The sequence below is a fragment of the Podarcis bocagei genome, assembly GCF_964188305.1.
Source record: "Podarcis bocagei genome assembly, chromosome: 3".
NCBI lineage: Eukaryota > Metazoa > Chordata > Lepidosauria > Squamata > Lacertidae > Podarcis > Podarcis bocagei.
Genome location: NC_138127.1, coordinates 14929772 through 14952214, shown reverse-complemented (window position 1 = coordinate 14952214; position 22443 = coordinate 14929772). Strand labels below are relative to the sequence as shown.

At 41.4% G+C, this 22443-nt stretch overlaps 1 protein-coding gene across 1 annotated transcript in view; it reads left to right on the top strand.

The window, feature by feature from the left end:
* Nucleotides 1-22443, top strand: part of NOL10 (nucleolar protein 10) — a 40392-nt gene that overhangs the window by 6048 nt on the left and 11901 nt on the right. The window contains exons 5-13 of the mRNA XM_081189105.1: nucleotides 1403-1440; nucleotides 2237-2373; nucleotides 3063-3128; nucleotides 3712-3772; nucleotides 5241-5326; nucleotides 5503-5581; nucleotides 5891-6040; nucleotides 11676-11742; nucleotides 14431-14483. Coding sequence (XP_081045231.1) covers nucleotides 1403-1440; nucleotides 2237-2373; nucleotides 3063-3128; nucleotides 3712-3772; nucleotides 5241-5326; nucleotides 5503-5581; nucleotides 5891-6040; nucleotides 11676-11742; nucleotides 14431-14483 — 737 coding nt within the window. The remainder of the gene's footprint in view (nucleotides 1-1402; nucleotides 1441-2236; nucleotides 2374-3062; nucleotides 3129-3711; nucleotides 3773-5240; nucleotides 5327-5502; nucleotides 5582-5890; nucleotides 6041-11675; nucleotides 11743-14430; nucleotides 14484-22443) is intronic.

Here is a 22443-nt window from a genome sequence, read left to right as displayed (position 1 = left end):
GAATTGCTTGCTAAGTGACCAGATCCTGTGTGCCCCAATTGTGCTTTCTATGTTCGAAAGCACGTCAAACTGCAAGTAGATAAATAGGTACCGCTCCGGCGGGAAGGTAAACGGCGTTTCCGTGCGCTGCTCTGGTTCGCCAGAAGCGGCTTAGTCATGCTGGCCACATGACCCGGAAGCTGTACGCTGACTCCCTTGGCTGGTAAAGCAAGATGAGTGCCACAACCCCAGAGTCAGCCACAACTGGACCTAATGGTCAGGGGTTCCTTTACCTTTACTATGTAGATCAGGGTGGTTTTTTTGAGAATAGAGCACATGCCATTTGCCTTTCTTTGGAAAGTATGTTAGTATACGCATGAATGCAAAAAGTTATACATTAGTACGTATAGTCTAAAGAAATTTGAGTGTATTGGGGGTTGTACTTTTGTGAAATCGAGATAATGATCAGTTCTTGGCAAGATATTGTGCTACTATATCGGCTTGTGTTTGTTGCTTACCTGGAGCATGGATGGTGGTCAGCTTATAGTGCCTGCCAAGAGTGCACTATCACATGCTTAGTGTTGCTTGAAATGGGAGCCAACAGGGATGGGGAATCTGTAGCCATCCAGATGTTTTTGGATCCCCATCAGCCCTGGCTAGCATACAGTGGTGCCTCGCAAGACGAAATTAATTCGTTCCGCGAGTTTTTTCGTCTAGCGAATTTTTCGCCAAAGTCTTCAAAAACCTCAAAAAAGGCTACCACACCGCCTTCTATGAGTTGCTCCTCGAAGTCAAGTCGCAACTGTATTAACGGTGTTAAGAAAAAGGAAACAAACTTGCAAGATGTTTCCGTCTTGCGAAGCAAGCCCATAGGGAAATTCGTCTTGCGAAGCAGCTCAAAAACCGCAAAACCCTTTCGTCTAGCGAGTTTTTCGTCCTGCGAGGCATTCGTCTTGCGGGGCACCACTGTAGTTGATAGCCAGGGATACAACATCTGGAAGGTCATCCCTGGTTTGTATGCTACTGATTCTGTAAGGCAAATAGAAGTTAGCCATGGAGGTTGCAATAGCTCGCCAACACTTCCCTTGGACCTTTGAACCCAAAATGTGTTACAGCGGAAAACCTTCCTCCTATGGCAAGAGGATGGACTTAATAATTGATCACTGTCCCTTTCAGCGGGTTCTCGGATCCCAGTGAGATGGTGGCATGGACAGAAACAGCACTAAGGTGGCTGTTCTCGCAACAGACTGCAAACAGAGCATTGCTAATGGTTTTGCTTGTTTCATTACACACTCTGTCTTTGGTTTTAAGGGAGGAAGAGAGACAGACAGACAGGAGCATTGTGTGATGAAAATTGAGGTTGTGCGGTTTATTTAAGAGTTTTTTAGTGACTCCTATTTATAATTGTTTTTCATCTCCACAGTCATTACGTTTGATATTTTGTCAGATGATTACTCAAAGGTACGTCTCCTTTTAATGTTTATATCATGTAGGAAGCTTTAGAATAATTTGCATTTCAAAATGTTTAAAAGGATCCATTTGCTGTAGTGTGCAATTACCTGCCGTTTCCTTGAGCAACAGAAACCTGAAGGAAAATTGCTCTTTATCCTCTGCTGACATTCTTTTGAATGTCTTGTTTGTTTGCTGAAAAGATGGAATTAGCTGTGTTTATTTAAAACAAAAAATTATCCTCCATAGTGTGGTACATCTTTTTTTAAATAAAAAGTACTCAAGTAGCACTAAAACATTCTTACCGATGTGTAAGTTATATCTCTCCCGATGTGTCACTGATCACATGAAACAGACTTCACATAACTGCTAAATTAGGTATCATGGATGATCGATCTGCCATTATTTTGTTTACACCTGTCAAACCTATCCAAAGTTGCACTTCCATGGACTGAAAAAAACTTCCCTAAACAGGGCTGCCTTCAGATATCTTCTAAAAGTCAGCTAGTTGTTTAATTCCTTGACATCTGAAGGGAGGGTGTTCCACAGGGAGGGTGCCACTACTGAGAAGTCTGGTGGAGGGAGCTTTGGAGAAAATAGCCTCTCTTCTCACTTCTGCCTCAGAAAGCATCTAGTTTGAGGTGTGGGAGCTTCCTCTAGATCGGACACATTTGCAGAACAGCAGTTCCGGATCTGAGCCCACTTGATTATGCCTCTAGGAAAATAATCATTCCCCACTTTTAAAGGTTAAGCAAGGCGGGAGAGTTACTCCCCTCCAGATCTCAGTCCTGTGCTCTATATTTTTCAGATAGTCTTTCTGCTGTGTGACAGATACGTAGAATTTCATTCCCAACATGGCCGTTACTACAGGACAAGAATACCAAAGTTTGGTAGAGATTTCTCATATCATTATCCATCATGTGACTTATACTTCGTAGGAGCAAGGTATTTAAGATGCGCTGATTCCTTCCTTAACTGTGCATACATTTTTATTTAGTGTTTATGATGAATATCCTACAAAAGCAGATTTACTAAACATTCATAAATATATTGGGAGAGAACTCTGAATGAGTAGTTCACAAAACAAATGAGTTTTGTTGGAAATATTTTGTAGGAAGTGGTTAAGCTGAATTGTTGAGAAGCTCTGTTAAAAAGCAATTGAGTTCTGAAAAATATGTGGGCCATTTCAATTTTATTGTAATTTAGTGATGGTTTTAAGTTTATTTTAGGAATTTTAAGGCATTTGAAAAGCATTTAATTGCGTGAAACCAAAAACCCGTTGAAAAAGCCCGCAAGCACCTTGTTCTGCCCCACCCTTCTAGTAACGTTTCAATGATGTCTTTATGACGTTCCCAGGTCACTTCCAGGTTTGGCGCTGTACATGTATATGTGATCACACACATATCATTTGTGCCTAAAATGGGTGTTGCCTGTACACTAAATGAAAATAGGGAGAAGGAGGGGTTGGAATTGATTACTTGCTGCTGCAATGTAAGAAAAGAGTAGATTTATTTATGACTTGGGCATATGTAGACATATATACATTCATATGAATGTTAATATATACACTTATTGTCACTTACTCTTATTGAAAGGGAAATGTGTGAGTACAGTTGTTGTTGTTGTTGTTGCAGCTCTGAAATATACAGGCTAAATCTGGAACAAGGAAGATACCTGAATTCCTTACAGACCGACGCTTCGTGAGTATCTTCAGTTCACTAGGTGCATCTTATTCCAGCAGGTGGAGCCACAGGATTGATTTTTTTAAAAAAATTGTCATAAGATCTGTAATCTGAGTATCACAAATGCATTGAAGACTGCACTTATAAATTGGGGGTGCTCTGTTTATATTTTAAAGTATAATGTCTACTTTAATTACTCTACTTTAATAAGCAAAGGTTTCAGTATTTCCATTCATTAAGTTGCTCAGTCGAGAAAATACCTCATTGGATATTTTGAAGTATCTTAGAAGAAGATGGCAAATAGTTTTAAATAGGTACAACCGATAAACCAATAGACCTGCTATCTGCGATGAATTGTTCCTTGTTTCAAATTTGCATAGCCATTAGTTATGCTTTTAGTTATACTTCTTAACAGAACCAAAATATAGTGATTAAAATATAGCGATTGAACAAAGAAACACTGCACGTAAAATTGCATTTACTCTTCGTAGCCTTATAGGTTTGGGTTGATTTTAGAACATTTCACAGATGATATTAGCTTGCTTATTTTAATATTTTATCTCCCTGTCAGTCATTAAATTTCTTTTTCCTTCTCCTCTAGGGAGAATCACGTCTGTGACATAAATCCTGCACATGGTTTATTTGCCACTGGCACGGTTGAGGTAAATGTTTCACCTTACTAAGAAATATAGCACCATTTTCTGTTTAAAAAACAAGATCATTGACACAGGACTGCAATATCCTATATACTAATAGCAAATTCATTCTCTGAGTGTGGCTCATTATGAAGCCAAAGTAGTTCCTCCCCTGAAAAAGGAGGCGGTAATATCAGGCTTGGAAGAACCCAATCAACATTGGAGTAGTTCAGAGAATATTTCAAGGCTGGGGACTCTAACAAGGGAGGAACTCCAAAATAGATTAACTTTTGGAGGGAAGAAAATGGAAAACCTTGTGGGAGGAACGGTAATGCAATGGAGTGTGTGTTGTAGAAAAGGCATGGCTGGCTGACAGCAATCCTACATAGAAAGATCTCACACTGCAACATTTTGTTGTGCCAGTTTATTACAGGAGGCATTCAAAAAAATATACACCAAAATGCAGCAGAATATATTTCCATCACATTTACTAAGGTTGCAGTTGTTTTCTCATTTGCTTGGGACTGACTTCTGAGCAGATATGCACAGATTTCTCTGTAAATTTAGGGAAACCAATCCTGCGTGCAAAGGACACAAGATGTGTTGGGCATCATGACGTCAGTTATGTCAACTGAAGAAGAGGAATAGCTCTTTGGGAGGTCAAAACATTCAGGCTGTGTTGAGGTGCTATATCACTAGGGTGCAGCGGAGTTGTTGTGACGATGGAGACAAAAGACAGGAGAATAAACCTTCTCTTGTTGAGTTGTGATGCAGTGGCATTGTGCACAATTGACAATGATGCTTCATCAGGCTCAGGCACGCTTTTGAGGAGTGGGCATGGCATAATTGCAGGGTGGGACAATGGTTTACTGCCAGTCTGTGTCCTTTGGTTTAACGTTGGCCCTGTTTAAAACGAGGCAATCGTTGCCATGCTCGCAATGTTGTTTCTGCCATGGATACATGGCATTCAAGGGCACATTCACCCCATCTTCCCAAGGGTCAAAGTTTTCTTTTTCAAAGTGCTTATTTACATTGGGAGGGGGGCGGGGAGAGCCTTCCATCAGCGTCTTCTCTAAAGTGACAAAAAGGCAGAAAGCAAGTGGATGGTTGTGGGGAGTTGCTGAGGCTGTGCTGGGAATCTGTGTTTTCTATGGGTCCCCAATTTTTAACCTGGATGGAGCCCAGCAGCAGACTCTGCCAGCTCTGGTATGTAATAGAGCTGGTTCACATGCTGCAACATGTGTCATGTCTGTAGTCCCAGCTGTTGAATCACCCCAGCCCGCCCCAGCCCCGGGTTACATAAGGAATTGCTCATTGCAAGTATGTGAAGATCAGATCGTTTTTAAATGCAACAAAAAAACCTGAAAGCATAGGAATCAATCTTTCGAGGCTGAATGCTAAATAAGTGGCTTCAATGAACGGCAGATGAGTAAACTGATGAAAGCATGGTGAATTGTTTGAAAGCACTAAATGGTATTTTCTTTGCTTTCCTCAGGGGAAGGTGGAATGCTGGGACCCTAGAACAAGAAACAGAGTCGGGGTGCTGGATTGCGCTTTAAGCAGTGTGACAGCTGATAAGGAGTATGGAAAATATATTTATCTTGCCTCTTAACTTAAGTAAATTTTCTTAAGTAACTTTTTTTTTTAACATGCTGCAGCTTCTCAGAATTACGTACCATCCTTTGGTTGGTGCTGAGCCTTAAGCATTAGTGATTATGGCAATTAACTAGAATGAGGTTTTTCTCAAATTCTTTCAGGATAGATGGTCTGCCCTCTATTTCGGCCCTGAAGTTTGATGGAACATTGAATATGGCTGTTGGAACATCCACGGGGCAGGTAGCTATGCTGTCAGCTTAGTTGCTATGGGCTTTGTGCTACATTTCTGTGCTGAGCAAAGGCTACATTAAGTCAGATTCTTAAATGTCCCTGGTGGCATTCACATGTAAATCATAAATAACGGTTTGCTCTGAACATGGTTGAGATCTTCTTTCTAGCAAGGGCCTTAGTGCTACATCCAAACAAAGTTTTGTGGCTTGTTTCACTTAACATAATTTTTTGTGGCTTGTTTCACTTAACATAATTTTTAGACCTCTAATATCTTTTGAATGTTGAACATGTAATCCAGTGACCTTTACTTGTTTCCAGGTTCTTTTTTATGACCTCCGATCAAGCAGCCCATTAATAGTGAAGGATCACCAATATGGTCTGCCTATCAAATCAATCCAGTTCCACAATTCATTAGATTTAATTATTTCTGCTGATTCAAGAATCATAAAGCTATGGAACAAGGACACAGTAAGTCAAATTCCTTTTGTCTTTCCTTTGAGTTTCTCCTTTGATTTCCCATTCCATTATAATTTTTTTTCCAATATTTCCAGAGGTATCACTCCAAAAAACTTGTGTTTCCCCTGGGAGAAGCCTTTGTGGGGCTGGGAGAAGGGTAGTTACTTTCCGCCAACCCCCTTCCATGTGACTCTAATCTGGATCCAACCCATGGACTGCAGCCCAGTGCATGTTTGTGAGGATGTGTTTAATTGTGTGTTGGAATGTGAACGTCATGCAGTCCTAGGCAACAAGAATCAATATATTTTGTCTCTCCAAATTGCACCTGCAAGAGTTCAAAGTGGCTTGTGGAATGCCAAATGAGGAGATTTCTGGCTGCAAGGCAGATGCAGTTGTTCTTTCTGGGCAGGTGATGTGTTCCCACTGGCCTCTCCTTCTCTGATGCTGGTTCCTTTAACTGTCTCTGGCTGGAAATCTGTGGCGAAAAGAGGAAGGGTGTGTGGCAGAGAGGACCTACAGAGACTTGCCTGCAGCGGGGGAGCATCCAGCTCTTTTGTTTTCCAAAAGCGCGGAGGTGGGGGAAGACCCTTCCTCCTGTTAATTACCGAGGCGGAAGGCAGCAGAAGTGGGTGGGGTGGCAGAAATTAAACAGGGAGGGAAAGGAAGCACCCAGGAGGGAGGTGAAGCTGTCAACCACACAAGGGGAAAAAAGGGAGGAGTGCAAAAGGAAACAAACTGCTTTGTACCCTTTTATCTGCTTAATTAGCTGAATCATTGACGATTCAGCACTGAACAGGTTTAGGCCAGATCTCTCTCTTTCCCCTCCATATCAATGGCCACTTTAAGTCTGTACTGCCTTGCCTCTACAGCCTAGCTGCTCTGCCCACCCCTGACTTTTTATTTTCTTCAAAAAGTTTTATTGATTTTCACAAAATTAAAAAACACACTAACAAATAAACAGACAAACATAAATCATATCCTTATTAAAACTAATCTTCTTAACATTGTTAAGTGACTTCCTCGTATCCCCCTAGTTGAATTTCAATGGATATCATTTTAACGGTTTTCCAAATCAAAGTTCTTAAAATCTTAACTTAATCACTTAACATCAGTCTTTCTTCCCAGTTCAGCATTATACATAATAATTCCTCATATTACTTATTTATAACCTAAGCCAAGCTTTTCCCAATTAATCTAACTTGATGTATTTAACTAAGTAGTCATTAAATTCCGTCCATTCTTCCTGATACTCCTCCTCATTCTGATCATGGACTCTTCCGGTCAGCTCGGCTAGCTCCGCAAAGTCCATCATCTTCATCTGCCATTCTTCCACAGTTGGTAGTTCTTGCGTTTTCCATTTCTTAGCTAGTAATATTTGAGCAGCAGTTGTGGCATACAAAAATAATTTAACATCTTTCTTGGGCAATTCCAAACCTGTTATTCCAAGGAGAAAGGCCTCTGGTTTCTTTATAAATGTATATTTCAACAATTTTTTTCCCAGTTCATTATAAATCTTTTCCCAGAAGTCTGTCACCTTGGGGCAAGTCCACCACGTGTGATAAAAGGTTCCTTCTTTTTCTTTACATTTCCAACATAGGTTATCACAGTTATGATAAATCTTTGCTAGTTTTTTTTAAAATAATGTTTATTAAAGTTTCACAAACAATAAAAAATTCCAAGATTTAAACATAAGAAAAACTTCAAGAGTAAAAGCATACAAGAACAAAACATATAAAAAATACACAGTAACAAACCATTAGCAAAAGAAAGGAAGGAAGAAAAAAAAAGAAAGAAAAGAAAAACCAAAAAACAGAACAAAGAATAAATTAATATTTTCATCTCTTATTCACTAGTTTCTTGACCTCCTCACACCTCCCATTTTGTATTCCAGTTCAAATATTAAGTTCAGCAAATCCTTACCCTCTAGCATTTATCCTTTATCAGTCCCCATTTACATTTTCTTTAAAATCTTTTTACCAATACCACTTCTTTTCAATCAAACGTCATTTTAACATTCCTTAATTTTACAGTGCTTCTGCAAGTAGTCTTTAAATTTCTTCCAGTCTTCCTCCACCGACTCTTCTCCCTGGTCACGAATTCTGCCAGTCATTTCTGCCAATTCCATGTAGTCCATCACTTTCATCTGCCATTCTTCCAGGGTGGGTAGCTCCTGGGTCTTCCAATACTTCGCAATGAGTAATCTTGCTGCTGTTGTTGTATACATAAAGAAAGTTCTATCCTTCTTTGGCACCAATTGGCCTACCATGCCCAGGAGAAAGGCCTCTGGTTTCTTCAGGAAGGTATATTTGAATACCTTTTTCATTTCATTACATATCATCTCCCAGAACGCCTTAATCCTTGGGCACGTCCACCAAAGGTGAAAGAATGTACCTTCTGTTTCTTTACATTTCCAGCATTTATTGTCGGGCAAGTGATAGATTTTTGCAAGCTTGACTGGGGTCATGTACCACCTGTATATCATTTTCATAATATTCTCTCTTAAGGCATTACATGCCGTAAATTTCATACCAGTGGTCCACAAATCTTTGCTAGTTTTACCCCTGGACTTTGGTGTGGTTTTCCCTCTGCTCTAATGAGGCTCAGCATCGGCCTGATGTCATGTCTGAGCCAGGAATACGGGCCTTCCTGCTGCTGTCCCAGCATGTGCCACTCACAGCAGGCAAGCAACAGCCATGATTCACCTACAGGGAAGGAGAACCTACGGTCCTCCAGGTGTTGCTGCACTCCAAAATCCCATCATCCCTGGCCGATGGGAGTTGGGAGAACAACAGGATCTCGAAGGCCACCAGTTCCCCAGCCCTGATTTAGCATTCATTATTTTATTATTTACCAAGTTTATTATTTACCCAAAGGAGTCTGTGGCAGCAAACAACAGGTGATAAAACAATAAAAAGGCCTTAAAAGGCAATGCCAGTGCATTTTGCTGGTACATGGGAGATCATTGCTGCGGACGGTGGAAGCGAGGTAAGGAGGAAACAAGAAGCAGAAGCCGTAATGCCTAGAAGTGAATGACTGGGTCAGGCGACATGATGCTCGCTTCAAAGCAGCCGCTCTCCTTCCTTCTTCTGCCCCCCTCCCCACTTGCAAATCAGGGCTGGTTGTGACCAAACTTCTTTTCCTTTCTACGTGAGTCTTTTGGAGTGATTTCCCCCCGGGATACATATGTGGAAAATGTTATAGTGGAATGGGAAATCCACACACTTCCCATGGAAGGGGGGAAAATCCATTACTTGTCCTTTCCTTAGCGGTCCAGCAAGGCCGTGTCCACACACGGCACGAAAAGCATGAGGCCGATTCCTATCACAGCAGGCAGGAAGTTTGTCCCACCTCAGCTAAAGATTGCATGTTTGCGATGGGGGGGGGGCTCCTCACTGACACCTGTTAGAAGGAGGAGGCCACTGTATGAGCCTTGCAGTCATTTCTCTCACCATTACACACAAGTTTCTTAAATGTCCCAATTTGCAAATCCAGCCACCTTATATGCACCATGTGGGCCTTGTTTCATTTCTCAGTGAAGGTCCTGATTTCCATTCTTTCTTTCACATATGCAAAGACATAATCAGCTGATTGCCTTCTTTTTAATATATAGGACCTGGCTGTCAGTGGAAGGCAGTTTTAGGCCAGTGGTGCAGTATGTATGGCTTGGATGTCTGTGCTTAAAAACACACACACAGAGCACATATCCTGGAATTTTAAAGAACTGCTTGCTTATAGTTCTCAGATCTTGAATTACTTGCAACTGGATCATATTTATTGCGCCTCTTAAAGTGCAGGTATACTGCAGGTCATAAGCATTTATAATGTCTCACTTTATTTTTCATCAGTCTTCTTTTATATAACGAAGAGGCTGCATAGAACTTGGACGTTCAGCGTTTCTGCCCAAATGGCTATAGCGGGAAATTGCCTGAAGCGATTTGGGTGGCCTCACCCAAGTTTATATAAAATAAAATGGAGTCTGTTGCAGACTGCTGCATCCTAACTGCAGAGCACTGGGCTAAAGAACTGCGTGTCTTAACATGCACTGCCGCCTTCTGAATGGAAAAGACTGTAGCCCACACCTTGAAAGTATTAGAGAGCAAATAAGGATGCTTAAGAGCATGAGAGGAACCGTGCTGGATCAGTCCAAAGCAGGCTTCCTCAAACTCGGCCCTCCATATGTTTTTGGCCTACAACTCCCATTATCCCTAGCTAGCAGGACCAGTGATCAGGGATGATGGGAATTGTAGTCTCAAAACATTTGGAGGGCCGTGTTTGAGGAAGCCTGGTTATTCAGCAGGCAGCAAACTGCCACTAATGCAACTGGTGCAAAATGCAAGAAGGGCCTATCAAACCTGTTCTCTTCTGCTCCTTTCCTCCCCCAGGGCCTCCCAGCACAGACAGATGGATAGACACACACCTTCTCTTCTTTCCTCTTTTGTCCTCGTCTTCCTTCCTGTTCTACTTTTCTTTTTCTGGGACCCACTAATGACACCTTATTTGCAAAAGTTCTAACTATCCGGAGAAGAGCTTTTCAAACTTTTCATGTTGGCGACACACTTTTTAGACACGCATTGTTTCGCGACACGGTAATTCAGTTTTACAGTGGTGCCTTGCAAGACGAAATTAATCCGTTCCACGAGTGTCTTCGTCTAGCGGTTTTTTCGTCTTGCAAAGCAACCCAGTTAGCGGATTAGTGCTATTAGCGGTTTAGCGGCTATTAAAGGCTTAGCGGCTATTATAGGCTTAGCGGATTAGTGGCTAAAAGGCTATTAGCGGCTTAGAAAAAGGGGGGGGGAGTGGAAAAAAATCTCAAGACTTGCAAGACATTTTCGTCTTGTGAAGCAAGCCCATAGGGAAATTCGTCCTGTGAAGCAACTCAAAAACGGAAAACCCTTTCGTCTAGCGGGTTTTCCGTCTTGCGAGGCATTCGTCTTGCGGGGCACCACTGTACTAGCAAGCCAGAGGTTAAACTAACCTCTTTCCAGCCCTGGTGCATGGAGCATTTGTACAATACACCTACACAGTGCAGCCATCACACTAACGTGTCGCGACACACAGTTTGGAAAGCTCTGGTCTGGAGAGTTCCTCTTCTGCAGTTCAGTCCTTACCATGCAGGAAATGAAACTTTCACATGAGCTGACCATTTTCACAGACAGTGAATATTAGCAGGTGAAAGTTATGTAAGATTCCTTTGAGAATGTCTTCAGTAAAGGCAGGCTAAAGTGAGAGTGATTCAGACTGTTTATATTTGCTTGGTTGTTGAAACCTTGTTTTTTAAAGGGGGTGGGTCCTGTGTATTTTTCAATTGGAGTAAGCTGCCTTCAGAATCTATTTGGATAGGCGAGACATAAAATATGTTAGGTCTACCACTTTTGATGGATGAATCAATCAGTTGATTAAAAATATTTTCTTCCAATTAATTAAGGTCACTCCAATTAATTGACATAGGAAAGCTGCCCAGTATTGTCAACACTGATTAGCAGCAGCTCTCCAGTGATATAGGCAGGAGTCCTTTCCAGCCCAAATGAAGATGGCAGGAGTCGAACCTGGAGCTTTTTGCATGCAATGGAGATGTTATTATATTGCCTAACTGGCTCTTTTAAAAGAGCTGGGTTAATCCTTTATGTTTCACATTTTTCTGTTTCAGGGGAAGGTATTCACTTCTTTGGAGCCTGAACATGATATTAATGATGTTTGCATATATCCTAATTCAGGTATGTGGAAAATTCTTCACCAGGTGATAGGTAACCATGCTGGTCCAAACATGATTGCCTCTGGTAACTTTCCTACCTGGGTGTGGTTGATTTTGGTCCTCTGTTGGGTTGCAAATAATCAGAAGGGGGACCTGCAACGTAATATTGCCGTATGGAGGGCTTTTGTTCAGGATTCCTGAAATCATTCCGTTCCCCTTGTTTTCTGACTCCCAGCCCCACCCCAAACAGTGTCTCCAGAGCCAGCACCAGACTTCATGTGCCACTGATGGGCCCCTCATTCCAACAGCCAAGGCAAGGCCCTGTCATTGCATAGTGTGCATGTGTGGCAACACTGCCTCTTCACAGGCTGTGTTCCACCCTTACCAGTTAACGTCTGCAAACCTCGGGAGTTTCTCCAGGCCAGCTGACACTGCCCCATTGTGTTGGTTTGGCTACATAAGGACCAGCCCTCAAGAGAACTGAGAGTGCTATTAGTATGTATGGTTGCTCCTTGCAAGTTTTGAAATAAATGGCTACTTCAAAATTCCCAGCCAAATTAGCCAAATGTGGAAAGTCATCCCATGTCTAGGCCCATTTGTGGAATCCTATGCGAGACTAGGGGCTAGATTCAACTGAGCCAGCATGCTAGTGGAAGTCAGTACAAGGGCTCTTGCTAGTGCAATGTGGCTTCACATCCCACACCCCCAAATTGACTGGCAGGTCTGGTGAACCCCCAAAACAGCATGGTGGGGGGGTGGAGAGGAGGGACCGTTCCATCTGGCAAGCAGAAATGCTTGTGATGGAACAAGCAGAATAGTGCCTGTCTAAAAAGGTTGTTCCTGTCGGAATAAATATCTATATCCAAGAAACAGCAAGCGGTCAGTTGTGTCTCCAGTGTCTTGCACACTTCAGCTCATTCCTACATTCCAAATCCTTCGTTTCTCATAAAAATCATATCCTTGTCAAAACTGGATGTTTCATTCTTTCATTCTTCTCTGGCTTCATGAAACACCTACAAGATCTCATTCCTCAGCACAATTTCAGGTGTCAGTATTTTAGTAATGAGGAGGTTATTCAAACAAGTCTGAAATACTTCTTCATATAATCTGATTAGTCTGCTCTGTGGTTTAATAGGTGTGTCCCTCTTCCTGTAAACAGTGATCAGGATTAGCGTGTTTAAACAAAAGAGCTCTAGGAATCTCTTTAATTCAGATTTCTCCCTATCGTATATCTGCATCCAGCCACTGCCCCAAAGAGTGCACACCTTCAGTCTGTGGGAATATTGCCTCCATTAGGAAGTTGTTTTCCTTTTCTTGACAGAACTATTAGAAACTTTTGAAATAATTATTAAACTGAATCCTCCCTTTCACCTCCTCTTCACTGACTGATGGGAAAAAATTATCATTCGTTCCTGTGGGTAGAAGATAAAAGAAAATGGCTTGATTTCAAAGGTGCTTTTCCACTTGTCGAAACCCTCTTCTGTTCACTCTTGTTGCCATAGCAGAAGGGTGAAAAAAGTGACTCCAACTGCAGAGTTTATTTGCTTACTATCACTTATTCAAACAACAGACCTCTAAATATGTTACAAAACACAATCTGAAGTGTTCATTAAATACCAATAAAAGCAAACATTAAAAACAAGTTACATTACGTTTAAAAAAAATTAAAGCAAGTAGTTAAAACAATTATACTTACTAAAATCACATACAGTGGTACCTCGCAAGACGATTTTCCCTATGGGCTTGCTTCGCAAGATGGAAATGTCTTGCAAGTTTGTTTCCTTTTTCTTAACACCGTTAATACAGTTGCGACTTGACTTCGAGGAGCAACTCATAGAACGCGGTGTGGTAGCCTTTTTTGAGGTTTTTAAAGACTTTGGTGATTTTTGAAGCTTTTCCAAAACTTTCCCGACACCGTGCTTCGCAAGACGAAAAAAATCGCAAGACGACAAAACTCGTGGAACGAATTAATTTCGTCTTGCGAGGCACCACTGTACTGAAATCACATGCCTGGGTAGGTTTCCTGAAACAATTCAGATGGGCACATATGGGTTCTTACATAGGGTTGCCATATTTCAAAAAGTAAAAACCAGGACACCCCAAAAGTTATTGAGTTGTTTTAAAGAAAATCTGGATGTATGGTAGCCCTATCTTACATTTCTATTTTATTTATTTCATAAAATTTAGATGCCACTCAATGGTATACATTCTTGAACGAGCTTTTAAGAGCTGACTAGATTTCATATAAACCATCTGGAGCTACTAATAATTGACTCGGCAACAGAAAATTTGACCATTTTCATTCCTGCTCCCTTAAAATCCGTGGTCATTTTGCTACTGATTTCATGGGAGGACTGCATCTGTTGTTGCTTTCTAGGGAGAACAAAAATTAACCCCCCATTTTTCAGATACTTGGATGGTATTGAGGATTGGTCTGGAAAGTTGACTTTCTGAATAAAATAAAATGGCATTTGACTGGGTGAGGGTGTATGTGGTAAGAGAAGAAGAGGAAACAGGAACAGCTCTGGGCACTCAAAAGAGTGGAGCTTTTACTGAGCCCAGAGCTGGTATGTCTATAGTGCTCTCTGATTTCTTTTTATTAATAGCTTTGGAATTCATGTTCTCACCAAGTGTGTTCAGTTCAAATTTCTGAAAGTTAAAAATGGGAGGGGATGTCCTGTCTTTTACAAGATTCTCTTATAATCTTTAGGAATGCTGTTCACGGCCAATGAAGCCCCCAAAATGAGCATCTACTACATACCAGTAAGTAAAGGAAACATTTTCTCTGCTGTTATGATCTCTGGACACTGAGAAATAGCCCTGTGCTTTGTTTTCAATTGTAATACAGTTCTGTATTTGTACTGTACAGTACATTTTAACACGTATGTTTGAGACTGTGGTGTAAACTTGCTACTGAAAAGTATATTCCAGAAATTTATCATGGATACATTTCATTCTCACCCTGTTGTAATAATGCAACTATATTGGTTTTAAAAGAGTAGAATTGCTTTGAACTAACCTTGAAGCTTTTCTCTTTACTCATTACAATTTAGTTTTGAATTAGCAGAACTGGAAAAAACCACTGAGAGAGAAAGTATCAGTTTTCTGTTAAAATGAAGCACATCTAAAACCTGCATAAATATTACTTCTGGGATCAAGCGAGTTACTTTTTAATCATAGTTTATTGAAACACACAGCTCACAAATTAAAAACAAGAAAATGAAAATATCATTAAAACAATGATAATGCAACCAGCAGTATACAGAATTAAAAGAAGCTCATGAAAGATTAATTAATTAATGAGCCTTACAATAAAGGTCAATTTATTAATGAGCCTTACAATAAAGACTTTCTTTAAAAGCTTCAAATATCTGTGTTCAGATGGCATGGTAAACCATGGATAACCCTTCTCCTCTGGTGTGGCCACAAGGCATTAAGAAGCTTACATGTCCATATATAGTTGCAATTTGTTGCTTCCTCTGAAGCCATCAAACTCTGGTTAATCTTAATTATGATTTGTTAGAAACCAGCCAGCTTCAAATGATTGATTACGAAACTGGATTGTTTCAACAAACCATAATCAAGATTATAACCTCAGTTTAAGGTTTTAATATAAAACTAAGATGTAAGGGACACGGGTGGCGCTGTGGGTTAAACCACAGAGCCTAGGACTTGCTAATCAGAAGGTCGGCGGTTTGAATCCCTGCGACGGGGTGAGCTCCCGTTGCTCGGTGCCTGCTCCTGCCAACCTAGCAGTTCGAAAGCATGAAGTGCAAGTAGATAAATAGGTACCACTCCGGCGGGAAGGTAAATGGCGTTTCCATGTGCTGCTCTGGTTTGCCAGAAGTGGCTTAGTCATGCTGGCCACATGACTCAGAAGCTGTACGCTGGCTCCCTCGGCCAATAAAGCGAGATGAGCGCCACAACCCCAGAGTCGGCCACGACTGGACCTAATGGTCAGGGATCCCTTTACCTTTTTTTTAACCTAATATGTATTTAATAAAAAACGGTCACAGACGCTTCCATTCTCCTCCCAGCCATGCCTGAGAGGTGACAGCAGGTGAGCCCAAGGTTCACTATGCCTAACTCCCATCAAGATAAAATGGGTATAGTATGGTGTTCAGATGCAGCCAGTGCGAGCAGCAAGCATGACAAAATGGCCGTTTTTGGAAGGGAGTTTTGGAATTTGAGCATCATAGTCAAAAAGGCCTGTCTCAGATCCCCCACCTGCTGAATTTCATATGGGATGCAGGAGGTGCTTCTTGAGAAACACTAGTCCCAGAAGGCTTGAGGCAGCCTTCCCTCAACTTGGTGCCCTCCAGATGTTTTGAACTACAACTCCCATCATCCATTGCACTGGCCAGGCTGCAAGTTTTCCCATTCCACAATACAAACTGGTGTTGAAAGCCACCCTAGTTTCAAAAGTGGTTTGTGACGTGGCATAAATTGGGAGTCTTGTTTGAGAAGCAGAAGGCCAAAGCATGGTTGAGGGCATGCAATTGTGGCCAGGTAATATTTTAAAACACAGGGGTTTTTTTGCCTTAATGAAATATGCCAGAGCAGAGGAGGAAAATAAAATAAAGACCACGTTCAGTTTTGGTTTCACAGAGTAAGTGCAAATTGGCATGTGCAGAAAGGGAAGAAGGTGCTGTTTTATTTCCAGTTCACATTAACGTAAATGGTTAATGACTTGGGTTGGGTGTTTTTTTTTTACTTTGCTGAACTTCGATAGAACTTGAAAGCATATCATAGAATTTAGTGCAGCCAATCACAGTCTCCCTTTAGGATTATGAGGAAGAGGAGTGCTGTGAAATCCCCCAAATTCCACAAGATAGGTTTGCATTTATTTTGCCTGCAGCCGTACTTGCATTTCTTGGCTTTCCTAGGTTTGTAACTTAATCCAGTCTTCCACCTCCTACACCAGATACAAAAAAACCCCAAAACTTTGATTTATGCACCCCGGCTAGAAAGTGCAAAAGTATAAAGGTGCTTACTCGTGGATTCAAGTTGCAGAAAGCTCCACTTTAATTTGCATAGCTGAAAGGTTTTCCCTTGAATTGCGCAATTTCCGCCATACCCATCTAGTGCCTGTGTACATGCCTTACAATAATTTAAGATCACAGTTATATAAATTAAAAGGGAGAAACCGCAGACAAACTAATACAAATTAGTTGCATGTTTTGTCAACTTGTTTCTTGGACTTCATTCCGGGGCACAACATGGGGAAGTAATGATCTGAAAATTAGAGAACAACTCTGGTTGGTATTGTGTTATGTTGGCTGTGGAAACCTGAATTGTTTTCCATAAACAGGATGCTGGAAGATGGCTGAAATCAGCCTTCCAAACAGTGTGGCAGGGGTTGCCAACCTGTGGCCCTCGGGATGTTGTTGGACTCCCAGTATCCACCAGCTCTAGGCAGTATGGCTAATGGTCATGAATGATGGGAATTACAGCCCTGCAACTTCTGGAAAGAATCTCTTGAGTATTGCAAGAGCACTGAACTGCCAAATGCCTTGAGTGAAGCTCATATTAAGGATGGGAAAAGGCTATGATAGGGCAGTGAAAGAGAATTGCAGGACATTACAGTGGTACCTCGGGTTACATACGCTTCAGGTTACAGACTCTGCTAACCTAGAAATATTTACCTCAGGTTAAGAACTTTGCTTCAGGATGAGAACAGAAATCGTGCTCCGACAGCAGCGGGAGGCCCCATTAGCTGAAGTGCTGCTTCAGGTTAAGAACAGTTTCAGGTTAAGTACGGACCACTGGAACGAATTAAGTACTTAACCTGAGGTACCACTGTACCATTTTATTTTGTGCTTTTTTGTTTTGTGCTAAGCTGAGAAGGACCATGGTTGTTTTTAAAATAATTTGTTCAGGGGAAAAGTTGTATCAGCCACTGATGGCTTTGTTAATAACTCTTCCTTCTTTTCACTTGATGGAAAGCTTGATAACAGTTATTGTTTGGTTGTACTTTTTCTATAGTGGTGAAGTACAAAACAGTCAATGTTTAAATTCTGTTTTCACAAGATGTCTCTCCCCCCCCCCCCCGTTTAAAACCCTTGTCTTTCCACCCACAACTTAGATGAATTCTTGCATAAACTATTAAAGGAGGTACAGATGTGGGATTTAATGGACGCGCCATTTAATGGGTGTATCCTAAGGGCATTTTCATACAGATTTTAAAATATCACGAACATTGTAAATTACGCTCATACAATATTAGGTCTCTGTCTCTCTTCTGCATCTGTGTCTGCATAGAGTAATACTGTATGGATTTCAAGTGAAAGGCTGTGGTTTTTCTGCTAGTATTTTTAAGTGTAACCTGTTGGACGATTGTTTTTCCTTCTCAAAACAGGAAGCATGGGTTTCCTATCTGTTTTCAGATAAATACTTTCAATCTCAAAAGTAGCACGTTGGGCTTATTCACAACAAAGGAAATCCTCCACTTCCCATCAAAATAGGTTGCCTCAAAGGAAATGCGCGCGTGTGGGCATAGGTGCGGAAACCATCCAATGTGTGACACTCGGGAAGTAATTTTGTGGGGGCCATCCGGTAGAATCTCTTAACACATTTGGATGCTCCGTTGGGAAGTGTCTGTGCGCCTGATAAGCGGATGTGAAGCACAGATACTGCTGTTAGAAGTGAGGCACTGCATTAGTGAATACGATCCAGTTCATAAATGGCTGCTACAGTTTGGCTCAAGTAGAATAACTCTGGCCTAGACGACAGTAGAAAGTTCTACAGCAGGGATGAGGAAACTCTAGCCCTCCATATGTTGTTGGACTCCATCAGCCCCAGCCAGCATGGACAGTAGTCAAGGATGATGGGAACCATAGTCCAGCATTTCCCTGCTCTAGAGTTTGGGAAGTAGAGGAAATGGGTTGCTTATGCCTGCAGAGTGTTAAAGACGCTACACTGCCTTACTTCCAAGGGATGCCAAGCAGCCTCATTCAGGGGCAGACCACATACTGCCCATGGGATTCATTTGTTCCACTTAAATGTTTTAAAGTGAAAGGTCTTGTTCTGTTTACAAAGGTATTGGAGATTTGAGATGCTTCCAAACTGGGCCTTTAAAGGTAAAGGTAGAGGGACCCCTGACCATTAGGTCCAGTCGTGACCGACTCTGGGGTTTCGGGGCTCATCTCGCTTTAATGGCCGAGGGAACCGGCGTACAGCTTCCGTGTCATGTGGCCAGCAGGATTAAGCTGCTTCTGGCGAACCAGAGCAGCGCACGGAAATGCCGTTTACCTTCCCACTGGAGCGGTACCTATTTATCTACATGCACTTTGATGTGCTTTTGAACTGCTAGGTGGGCAGGAGCAGGGACGGAGCAACGGGAGCTCACCCCGTCGCAGGGATTCGAACCGCCAACCTTCTGATTGGCAAGTCCTAGGCTCTGGTTTAACCCACAGTGCCACCCGCGCCTTTACTGTGGAATAACTATACTTTTTTCGCTCACCTTTTTTTATGGGACATCTGCATAAGATAATGAACAAAACATCCCTCTCTCATCTCCACCTCGCCCCCGTTCCGGTTCTGTCCCCCACCCAAAGCTCAGCAAAACTGCCTTTTTAAAAAAATCCAGTGCCATTTCCCACATGTAAATGGCCTATGGTCGGTAATGGCCTGTATAATTTCTCTGGCAAGTTATTTATTCACAATGAATCCTATTATATTCTGAGTAAACATGTGATATTGCACTGCATGGATGTGAATAACTTAAGACCCAAATAAGCCAGTCTAGCATGCCTGTGAAATATTGAGGAGTTCTGGTGAGTCTGTAGAAGGTTTCGCCCTTTAGTCTTGGGTTGGGGAGCCAATGTATGGCTTGTAGCCTACTTCAGACCTACCAAGACCTACCAACTTGCAGGCAGGTTATCATGAAGAAGGGGAAGAAAGACCTTGGCAAGCTGGATGTGGGCCATATGTACTCTTTTGAAACCTTTATGTCTCAATGCCTATTAAGTGTTTGGACTGGGGGTGGGCAGGAATCTTGTAATGGGGACACTCAAGGGCTTCCAGAGATGCTTATTTAGGACAGCTGTAGAGAAGGGAAATAAAAGATGCCCGGTAAGAAGGAAATGAGTGGAAATTGTCTATGGAAGACCTTTATGTGTTGTTTAGAGTTCTAAGGAGCAATTTACTTTGTCAGCTTCTGACAAATTGTTAATGCATCCTCTTCCTTGGAGCAGCTTGCTCAGACGATGAGCAATGCATCCATAATCCTTTAAAAGAAAAAGAAAAAAAGTTTGATCTCTAGATAATTAGCAGTGACTGGAAGAGGACAAAATACACACATGCAACCAAACTCAAAGAGATCTAAGGGTGACCCAGAAAGTATAAAGCTAGAATGGGCAGCTTTAATTGTGCTGGTTATCATGTAAGGCTGAAAAATAAATTTAATAGAACTACAATATGCTTGGCTCAGGCACTTTCTCATAGCAGGATATTTGTGGGTGGGGTGGATTTAATGTCAAGGACGTTGTTATGGAAAGAATGAGGAGTAGGGTTTTTTTGTGTGGTCAGTTAAGGATATTTAGCAAAGGGGAAAAAGGGACAAAGACTGAAAGGTTTTTAGCAGGGGCAATTAGAATAAGATCTATTATTTGATTATTGATGCAAACCTCCAAAATGTATTTTGCATAGTTAAGTTTTTACCCCTATCTTCAGTACATTTATTTTATTTTATTGCTATGGCTCGTGGCTCGTGGCTGAAGATTCTTCTGATTCTGAAAGGGACAAAGATATGTCTGAATCTTCCCATTTCATTATATGCGTAGCTCTCCGTTGTGGCAGTTTTCTGCAACTCTGGTGCAAGTACCCCTTGTTACCTTTTTCTTTTAAGATTGCACCAACGACACACTAAAAAAATCCCATAAATTGTGGTCCACTGAGATACAACAGCTTGCTTTGCAAGAAATGTCAGCAGTTAAATTTAACAGACGTAGCATATTTGGATGAGTAGTTTTTAACTCAGCCTGTTGTATAAATGCAACTCATCTTTAGTCATTGGTAGTTCTCCCCCAAACATTGTGTGGATACACAAAATAAATAAACGTTAATGATGCCAAGGAAATATTTTTAAACAGCTCGGAATTGGAAAATGTGTTCACTAGAAACAGCTGACATTCAATATCCAGAAACCATGTTTGTTTTTAAAGTACTGTAATATTTTGTGATTACTGTTTTTCCCACCTGCTATAATATTGACATTTTTGTTAATCCACACCCCTTCCCAATGTAGAACAGTTGTTCGCATAGTATACAGTAGTTCAAGTGGACATTGTCTCAGTCATTGTACTCAGAGCATATATGTACAGCACAGCAAAGATACATATACTTTTTTTGGTTAATCAAGTAGTGTATTTGGATAGTGACCATGACCTTTTAGAATTCCTTGTTTGTTTTCACTTAAATTATCACCACTGATAACATTTTTAAAAAGGAAGCAGACCTTCTAACGTTCCATTTTGTAGGTGCTTTGGGTATTCCGAACTTGCCATTATTTCCTGTTTCCTTCCCTTGGAGAGAGGGCTTTTGATGTTTACCTTGATGCATTCTCCGGTTACTCAAATAATCTAGCTTCACTGGGTGTGACTGTGTGCGCATGAAGTGGGAGAGAGATTGATATCATCAGTGGAAAAGAGTTCAGTCGGTCTGAATTTTGGAGGAAATGGAAACCTAATTTTGAGATACATCAGTAGTGTGGCATCAGGGGTCATAACTGACCCCCCCCCCGGGCTATATGAATCCATACAATGTTTTCATCCCTATTCCATGCATTATTGTGGTATTCAACCTGTCCCCTGTGTTTAATTTTAGTATTTCGGCATATAATGTCATTAGCATCAGTCTCAAAAGTGGAGGAAAGGGGAATGAAACATTGCATTTCCAAAACATGGAGGATCAGCTTTAAGGTCAGCACAATGAAAATGTGCATTTAGTGCCACAATCTTCATGTTTGCATGGTCAAATCTTTGCTTAATCAGTCAAGATATGCACAAGCTTCAGACAAGCCAGGAAATTGCAGTTAACATTGTAGCTTCCTTTTGCATCCAAACAGGGAAGCTATGAGTAATGGCTTCCAAGCAAGCCAGAATCTTGAAACCAAATTTAAAACCATGGCTTAATATATTCTGGATTGTTTAGAAGCCATTCATCACAGTTTCTCGGTTTGGGGCGTAACAGGAAGCTATGGTTACCTGCAGTTTCCTGGGTTTTTCACTTGCTTGCAGAAACTGGTTATGTGTGGATGTCTGAAGCTGATGCATATCTGTTTATTAAGCAGTGCATTTGACCAGGTGAACGGGATCTTTATGTAAACTACTTTTATCTGGTATATCTATACACAACCTTCAGAAGATTTTACCAACCAAAAAAAAAAAAAAGAGTTGCTGACCTGGATCCAGCAGGGCCTATGTTTGCATGTAGGCTTGACTGGGATCCTGAGAAAGTTGTATATGTATTGTATGTATTGTGGGGTGGGTGGGCTTGCAATGGCAGGCTTTTTATGGAGGACTCCCTGACCTCTAAAATCAGGGAGCTGAAAACCTTCTGTGACCTCCCTACCACCCCCTGCAACACCTTGCACATACTGGAATCTATTTGATTCCAGCAAGGGGGGGGAGGAGTTTAAATCTGCAAACCCTTCATCACCATAAATGGTTTGGAGTGCTGCAATAAATATTGTGCTGATTGACATCGATTTACATGAGTCTAG